Source organism: Morchella sextelata (assembly GCF_020137385.1).
Source record: "Morchella sextelata strain SCLS chromosome Unknown scls_11, whole genome shotgun sequence".
NCBI lineage: Eukaryota > Fungi > Ascomycota > Pezizomycetes > Pezizales > Morchellaceae > Morchella > Morchella sextelata.
This window is the reverse complement of record NW_025408626.1, coordinates 689,958-698,535: the sequence shown is the minus strand read 5'-3', so window position 1 is coordinate 698,535 and position 8,578 is coordinate 689,958. Positions and strand designations below refer to the sequence as shown.

At 46.5% G+C, this 8,578-nt stretch overlaps 1 protein-coding gene across 1 annotated transcript; it reads right to left on the bottom strand.

Annotated features, from left to right (window-relative positions):
• Window positions 1-1,052: 1,052 nt before the first annotated feature.
• On the bottom strand, window positions 1,053-4,947 carry H6S33_001618 (uncharacterized protein; the record flags this gene model as incomplete). The annotated part of the gene is made up of 8 exons (XM_044832965.1): window positions 1,053-1,161; window positions 1,221-1,956; window positions 2,020-2,324; window positions 2,375-3,116; window positions 3,176-3,414; window positions 3,466-4,300; window positions 4,353-4,703; window positions 4,767-4,947. 8 exons carry the CDS (start codon window positions 4,945-4,947, stop codon window positions 1,053-1,055), a joined length of 3,498 nt encoding a protein of 1,165 aa, XP_044693679.1.
• Between the last annotated feature and the right edge of the window lie 3,631 nt (window positions 4,948-8,578).

Here is an 8,578-nt window from a genome sequence, read left to right as displayed (position 1 = left end):
GTCGCCGATCCGATAATCTCCCTTCGAGAGAGAGAGCTTATATATCAAGAATTTCTATTTTTGTTGTGCAGTGGTACTCTAGTGTCGACATCGCCGCCGGCCATTGCAGAACTGCAAATGGTGGCGTGTGCCTGTATCAGATATATTGCATAATATAAAACACCGACATAAGTAGAATAGGTACATGTAGGTACCCCAAGTACGTACATGTATGTAAGATCAGAAAAATTAGCTGTGCTAGAGTAATACACCTCGAAGATCGTGTTTGAGCTCGCTGCGAAGCTTTGCGCAAAGGCCACTTGCCCAACTCTGCGCGCGACATCAATTGCGGGTTTATTGCTCTCGAGCACGTATATCATATACAATTCGATTCTACTTCTGAACAGTTTAGAGCACACACACCCGGTAAAGCGTAGAGCGCCTACATACAATACATAAATCCATCCCCTGTGAAGATCCTACTTCCCTGTGAGTCGAGGGAGGCCTTGAACCATTTCCGCTCTGGCATTGATCACCATGTTGACAGTGTCCCTCACTCTCACATACACTATGGACCCAGTAAGTTGATCCACAACGTCATAAATGTGACCCCAGACGTCTTCATTGCTACATACTGACAAAAAGAAACCTTGAGACAGAGTAACCCCCGAGTCCTATTACCCCTGGCGCAATGCGCGGTAGAAGGGTGTAAAGTAATATAGATACAGAGAAATAAAAATAGATATCGTGAAATGTAGGTAAAGAAAGGGAAAGACCTAAAACATAGGGATAATATAATACAGAGAATTCCTAGAAAGAAAAAAGAAAGCCAACATAGCGGCAGAGTATAGTCCCCAAATCGCAAGATATACAGCTCAGAACCAAAAAATACCACCGGCTGTAAGGATAAGCAAAAAGAAATATAGCCTCTCGAAGTCCCACAAAACACCCCTCCCCCCCCTTTCCCACGCCCCCCCTAAAAAAACAGTACGTGAACGCTCCAAAACAAATAGACTCTTACCGGTCTTCCAATAAAAAAAAAGTTAGAAAAATCTAAGAAAAAACAAATATACCTAGTCCTCTTCCATTAGTGAGTCTTCAGTGTCCCGCCACTCTCTGGCTTGAACAGAAAGTCTTTTGACTCCAGGTATTCTTTCCGAGTAGAGAGATTCACAAGCGGTTCTATAAGATGAGCAATTAGATTTGTATATTTTGGCACAGAAAGTTGATGTAGCACATACCTGAAAGTGATAGCTCTCTGTGATGATATAACACCGATTGCTTGCAAGACAGCTTTTCTAGAATCTCTTGCAAAGACTGCAGGATGACCAATCCATTCAAGCGCAGACTCCAACTCTGCATCCAGAGCAGATACGGTGGTGGGATCAATACCGGTAGCAGGGGTGAAAATGTGTTCGAGGGGGGGTGTTGCGGTGAAAGTCTGCTGGTGCAGATTTGATAAAGATACGGCACCCTCCGGAAGTTCGGGCAACGGCATATTCGGGGATGGCGCAGGCAAAGGCGGCAATCCGCCTTTACCCAATCCTTTGAGAATGGTCCGAGTTTCGCTGAGCAGCTTCTGAGCATGGTCGTGTTGATTACGAGAGACGAGTACCAAAGCTCTGCTCAACATATCTGAAGTTAATAACTCCATACGCCTTTGGACTACCATAGGATGTGGTGGGATTGGCGGAGAGCCAGGTCGGCCGGTCTTCTTTGAGTTAGACGGTGGTAACATTGTGATCGCAAGTAGGTGCGGTCGTGATAATTGAGACAGAGTTCCATCTCTTTGAAGATCCCCGAATGTCAAATCAGCTAGAATTAGAGGAACCTCTTCAATGCTGACTGTTCTCTGTTCATCTTGATCTGTTGAACCTCCCAGAGCCTCCAATCCGGACACAATAGATTCCCACGCATCCTGAGGAGCGGTGTCGCCTTGAGAGTTGTCAGGTGATATTACGAGTTGAACCAAAATATCTTTCAAAAAAAGGTTAGTTTGGATAAATAGTGTTATATCGGGCTAATGTCAATCAAACATACCCTTCTTATCCCCGAAATGGAGATCGCCCAAAGATGCCTCTGCTTCACGTCCTGTTGCCCTCTTTGATACATGTAAAGCACCGCTGATCTTGTGGAATCTTGCTGGCGAGCCTTCTGGAAGTTTGAGCTTAAGCTTGGCGTTCTGGTGTGAAAGCGTCTGTAATGACCCAACACAACCTGCAACACACTCTCTCAGCATCATCCAATCCTTGACGTATGTATATTGCCCCTTAGTCCTTGTCGACATTTCCATGATTGTATCAGGCTTGTGGGTGAGACCAAGGCCAAAAGAGTGAATCGTAATCCTATATATCTATAAGCCTTGAGTATGAGTGAATAATGGACGAGTACATACTTCGCGGCTTCAGCCCTCGATACTACAAAGTCGACATTTTCGGTTTCTGAAGTCGATGAGTCACTGATTAAGAGAATCGACGCAATTGGATTGCTCGACTTCCGCTGCATCAATAAGTCCATCGCAACATTTGCCCCATCAACTACATCCGTCCGCAAGGTCTTCTGCCCTACTGGGCGAATGGAGTGGATGGCCTTTCCCCATCCGGTCCAGTTTTTTGCTAGCAACGAAGTCAAAGGAACGCCGCCACTACTGGAACCGAAACTAACCAGGCCCATCCTGTCTCTTTCTCCGAGGTTTTGAACAAGGAACTTAAGTGCATCTCGAAGTAAATTGATCTTGAGACCCTGCATTGATGAAGATACCGGGATAACAACGACCACATCAAGGGGAATGTGCATAGATTGAGGAATGTTCTGTCTTCCTCCTCTGATGGACGCAGTATACTCAGTAGGTGCAGTGACGACCGATCGACTCCCCCCATGTCCGCCACTATAGGTTGAGTTTACAGAGGATACTCGCCTTGTTGTCTTCATGGTACGATAATCATCATCATCGACATCAGAAATTGATTGCACTTTCTCATCGTACTGAGGGCTGCGCGATGGGGCAGGATCAACAGAATTGAGGTCAAGTAAAGCGCGTTGCCATTGATCCAATTGAGCGTGATTGGGAAACAAAAGGTGAAACTGAGGAAGCTCAGCCACAGAGAGATTGAGGGTGAGGATATGCATGTTGTCATCTATAGTGTTCGATTAGTAAAATTTATTTGGCCAAGATTGAATGCTGAAAGAGACGTACCTCGATTGCTTGAATCGTTGACTTTCTTTAAATGCTTTTTGATGAGAATTGAACCTTTCAAGGTGCATTTTACAGCCCTTATCTTTTTTTGCCCGTTAGACCATTGGGAAGCAGATGAGGAAACCTTCTTCTCTTTGACGCAAATGAGCATTTCAGAGAAAAGATAACATTCCAGTTCCTGCCAAGCCTGGCAGTCCTTTCCGACTCGGATGGTTCCGTGAAGGCGTAGCTTTCCAAACCTATTGAAAATTTAGAGATGATCATTAAATCAAATTCCTCGGGTGTCCTACCTAGCAAAATCAAGACCATGCCAATTTTCAACCCTCAAGCGGAGATCCTCAGTGATGGAAGCAAGGGCCTCCAACTCCCGCTCTCTTTCCGCCTCGCGTTCTCTCTGCTGTCGTGCTGATGAACTCTCTCTCTCAAAAGAGTACTGACTTCGGCCTGTTGGGCTTGGGGGCTGATATTGTTGGTCATATGCTGCTGGTAGGGATGGTATTGGCGGGACTTCTTCATTGTACATGGGCTGCCATTTCCTTTGCGGTACTTCTATTGTAACAAGGCACGTCAAGCTCTGCTGGACTTTGGAACGCGTGAGCGTTGGGAATTCGCTCTTGACCGTAACGGTAGGAGGATGTATTGGGTTGGCCATTGAATTCCGCGGACTTAGCTCGCTCTCCATGCTTTGGATATCATAATCGTGACGACGAACAGGTGCTGCGCTATTTGGATCTGCGTAACCCTCACTAGCACTGACAGAGGTGCCACTGTTATTGCGCCAATGTCCGCTGTCGTGTTGTCGTTGACTTGAGTCTCTTGTTTCATTGCGGCTCTCCGTCCTACCATCTCTATTCAAACTTGATGTTCTGCTGCCTTGTCGACTCCGAGCCCTGCTACCGTAGTTCTCATATTGGGGAGAGGCCAGATCCCTTTCCCTCTCTCTTTCCCTCTCCCGCTCTCGTTCCCTTTCCCTTTCGCCTTCTCTCTCTCTTTCCCGCTCCCGCTCCCGCTCTCGTTCCCGCTCTCGTTCCCTTTCTCTTTCCCTTTCCCGTTCACGCTCCCTCTCCCTAGGCTGTTCTCGGCTGTCTGCAACCGATACTGATCTAACGATACTGCTAAGTTTTTCTGCACCAAGTTAGTATTCACAAGTCTAGCCGGTTCCCAGGTAGACACGAACCTATATCAAGAACATTTCCACCCCGACTAGTATCCAGTCCTAATGGAGCATGACACTCAGGGCAATATTGAGAATCGACCTCTTTAATATACTCATAAAAACAGGCCTCATGGGCAACATGGCTACATGAGAATTGAAGGATACGCTCCCCACGTAGTGTGTGCTCTAAAGGCTCCTCACAAGCTGCACAATGACTCCCGACAAATGTTCTATCGCGACGGCTCCGCCCGCGATCCATGTCTAGCATACCCGCCATAGTGCTTGGTCGATGTTGGGATTGAGAATCTGCTGAGGTGACAGAAGGTGGTCGAATAGTTGATACTATTGATGGGGCAACTGATCGTGTAGAGACTGAATGATTACTGTCAGTATATTGCTCGCCGATGTGAGAATCGCTGGCAAGGCGACGAATACCGAATTGTCGCTGGCGTGAGGGTGGGAGGCCAACAAAAGCGTTGCCCGAACTTCCCGAAACGCAAGACTCAGCAGGGGAGCGAAGCTTGCTGCTGCGGCGACCACTTAGCAAGCCACGACGATACCACTGGGGGGATTCTTCCTTCGTGCTGGGAGGTCTTGAGGAACGAAAGCTCGTCATGTCCCGTTGGGATGGGCGTTTAACGGCTTTTGGGGGTTGTTAGAGGTTAACAACCAATGTGATGGGTGTGAGCCGGAAAAATAGAAGACAATAAATGGGAGTGGCAGGAAGAAGAAGGGGGGTGTAAGAGATGTGCGATGGGGGTGTGGTTGGGGGATAATTGGGAATGGGATGGGATAGGGATGTAATGTGGTGGGAATAGGTAGTGTAGTACTGGTAGGGGAAAGAAGATCGCAGCGATCCGACCGCCTGTCGGAACGTGGTAAATCTCGTCAAACAGGTGTGACCCAGGCTAGCGCTGTTAAGTGAGGGCGTTACGGCGCGCAACTGTATTATTATGTGGTATCTGTATAGACTGCCAGTCTGCCTGACCCAAGGTGGGATTTTGCAGTTCCTGTGGAGTATGCCGCTGTATGTCTAAAGCTGTACCTCTACCCTCTTCCTTTCTTTTCTTCCTTTCTGGGTCTCTGTGATACTTGAACCGCCCAAAACACTCAATGACAGCCAAATAAAGGTTAAGGTAAAAATACTCCTTTTGAAAAGGGAAAAGGCCGTAGGGATGAAGACAGCCCGGATCCTCGATACAGGCAAGGATGACAGCGGCTTCGGTCTTTGACAGGGTTGTCCTGCGGAGTAGAATATGTTTGAAGTATGTAGTAATGGGGCGGCGCGGGGGGTAAACAGTTACGGAGAAAAGCAACAGGTGAGAAAAGAGTACGGAGGATTGAACGAGTAGGTAGCAGCAATAATAGTTGTTAGTTAACCAGTATGCAGCAGTAGTAGGTGGACGTAGGACTTTGCAATATTTGTGTTTCTTCTGGAAGTTGGTGATGCAAGCATGTCAGATGAAGAGTGTGAATGCTGGTATGTAAGTGCGTGGCAGCTACCAATACAACACAGCTAACGGCATCTGATAGGTACATGTAAGTACATGTATATATGCAAATTTGATTATTACTTTGATATGGTTGTTCCGTACGTGGAAGTTTCAACAGGCACAGGTATACATGTAATCTGTAGAAGTAAAGGGTGTTTACATGTATTTACACACACAGCGTGACACACACAAGGTGTATCTGTTGAGCACGATGAGGCGACAGACGTCAAACGACGGCCGTAACTTTGCTCATGTCCCTATCTTTTTCGCTTTGTTTCTTTCTTTGATTGTTCAAACATCCTATCACGCCCTTGCATTTAAGAGGTCTCGGTGAAGCATAGCTTGCAGTGCCCAAACGAGCGTTTCCTCGGCCAGTCTAGTCCTTTCTGGGTAAGCGGCTAATTCCACTTCATCCATGTTCCAATAGAACGGGCCAAGATTTTATGAGGGCTCTTTCCCCGTTTCATCACCGAAATCCCATTTAAAGGAGATGTGGGAATCCCTGCATATGTTTGGTGAAATCGAAACATCTCTTCAGCTGCCACCTGTCAAGTCACTCATCCGCTCACTCACTGGAGTAAACTACGTACAATTTAGGGGTGTTTTCCAGCCTTATGTAGGATTTCTATAAAGTGCACGAAAAAAAGGGTTAGGCCACTAGTGCTACTGTACATGTAGGCGGTACTACTAAGTACAAGTACCTGCTGCTCAGTACAACCACACGACACCTGCATCTACTATTTTGTGTTTGTACCCCTGGCTAATAGTGGCTGTCACGGCGTGAGCGGCGTTTTATTAAGTACATATTCAGAAAAAACAAGATCATCACATGCGTCATCCAAGACCCTGGTCCGGAAAATCCACTACAAACGCTGGCTCTATGCGCGTTGACTTTTCCCCCTCTTTCCTTACCTACAGTACTAAACAAACTCAAAGGCCAATGCACAAAAGCCCATGGGTCGTTCGTTGGGAGCAGAAAATCATTAAGGGCTAGCACGAGGAGGTAGGAGAAGTCAACAAGTAGAAAGTGAAAGGATTCATCCCTCCATCTTTCATCCCCTAGTGCCGGTTTTCCACGTGCCGTGCTAATGTTTAATCAGGTACAGTTCCAGCCCTTGATTAGCGATTATTTGGCTGCGAATATCAACCTATGTGTGCTCGAACCTCGGACACCCTTGAAGATGAAATTAGCGCGACCGTTTTGACTCGTGGAGCTTCAGCCAATGTGATGTTCTTTGTATCTTATTACCTTATTACCGGCGCCTCTCCTCCGCCTCCTCCACATTACGAATCGATATTGAGGAAACAAAAAAGCCACCATCACGGAGACGAACAACAAAGCAGTCAAAAGCCGTATTCTGGAAGCCCTATAAGGTCTTTCGGGTAGATATAAGGGGAATTAAAGCAAGCGAGAACTCTTACGGTGGGGGTCGGGCCGCCTTCTCCTGATATATGTCATTTTACCAAGGGGTGCCTCCTAGCACCACGCAACTCAAAAGTGATTCCAGCAAAAAGGCGTCTTTAAAGATTCCCATTCCCATTCATGCGCAGCGATTTTCTGAAAAAGGATCCGAAGCTAGCCCTTCCTAAACCTAACCACAGTGCCAAAAAGTCAGGCACCAATCTCCTGAGAAACGTAAGATCCTCAAGTGGCCCTCTCGCCCAACTACCAAGCAGGTGGAAATTGCAATTGCGTCTTTTTGGACAAGAACCGTTTCAAGAAGCGTACAGCACTTCCTCCATGGGAATTAGTAGCTACAGAAAAGAGACTTTACTTTTCATACATACAGCTGCAGGTGTGTATCAACATTCGGATTCTGTGAATTCATCTGCGGCAAAATTATAGACGAAGCGGCACACCTAACCTGGCACAAAATGTGGCGTGTTATACAGCCTTTTTACCGAAAACTTCATGGTGGCCCAGGAAACAAGGATTACCAGGAGTACCATGTATCTGTTTGGGCAGCGAGTACTATATGCCGCACAAATGATACCAAATAGTAGGGCTTTTGGCACCCTGGATTTCGAAAGATACCACCTCCTCATTGTAAAAGATGGTGGTGCAACACTGCGAATATCAAAGACACCTGACAAAAGAAAAAGTAGCACCAGGAACCTGGTCTAGTTTTAAATGATACCTTGACTGTTGTATCCCTATAATCGGAAATATCAATGAAAAGCAGGAGCCGAAACCCAGCAAGATGGATCCGTGTTGGAGTACCCACGATTTCGAGTTTACCACTTACATCAACCCATTGGAACTCCAAACACCTATGTATGTAGGTACACAGGTCATACAAAACTCCAGGTTTAGAAACCTCCGGAGATGGAGGGTATGAAGACACAGAATACTGGTATGGGATTAAACGATTCTTTTCGCAGAGCGGGGTTCATATAGAATTGTGTTCCAGCTCCTTGCTACAATTTATCAAACTTTCGATCCTCGCTTATCTCCGCGCCTTATTCCTTTGGGTCCACGGATGTCGTGTAGGATACATTGTCGCGGCAAGTCATTGCGAAGTTTATAACACAACTGTAATAGTCGCATGTCATGCTTGACATAATAATTCGGCAGTTCCCATAATGATAGAGTAATATTTGGGACTTTCGGTGTGGACCCTGCACAACGTACTGGTTTGATTCATAGCCACAGATCAGTAAATACATACCTTGGTCTGTGACCTTCCAAGTTCCAACTACATAACTCCCTTGCAGGCACTCTAGAGTAGTACCCCCACAGCGGCTTAGATGGGA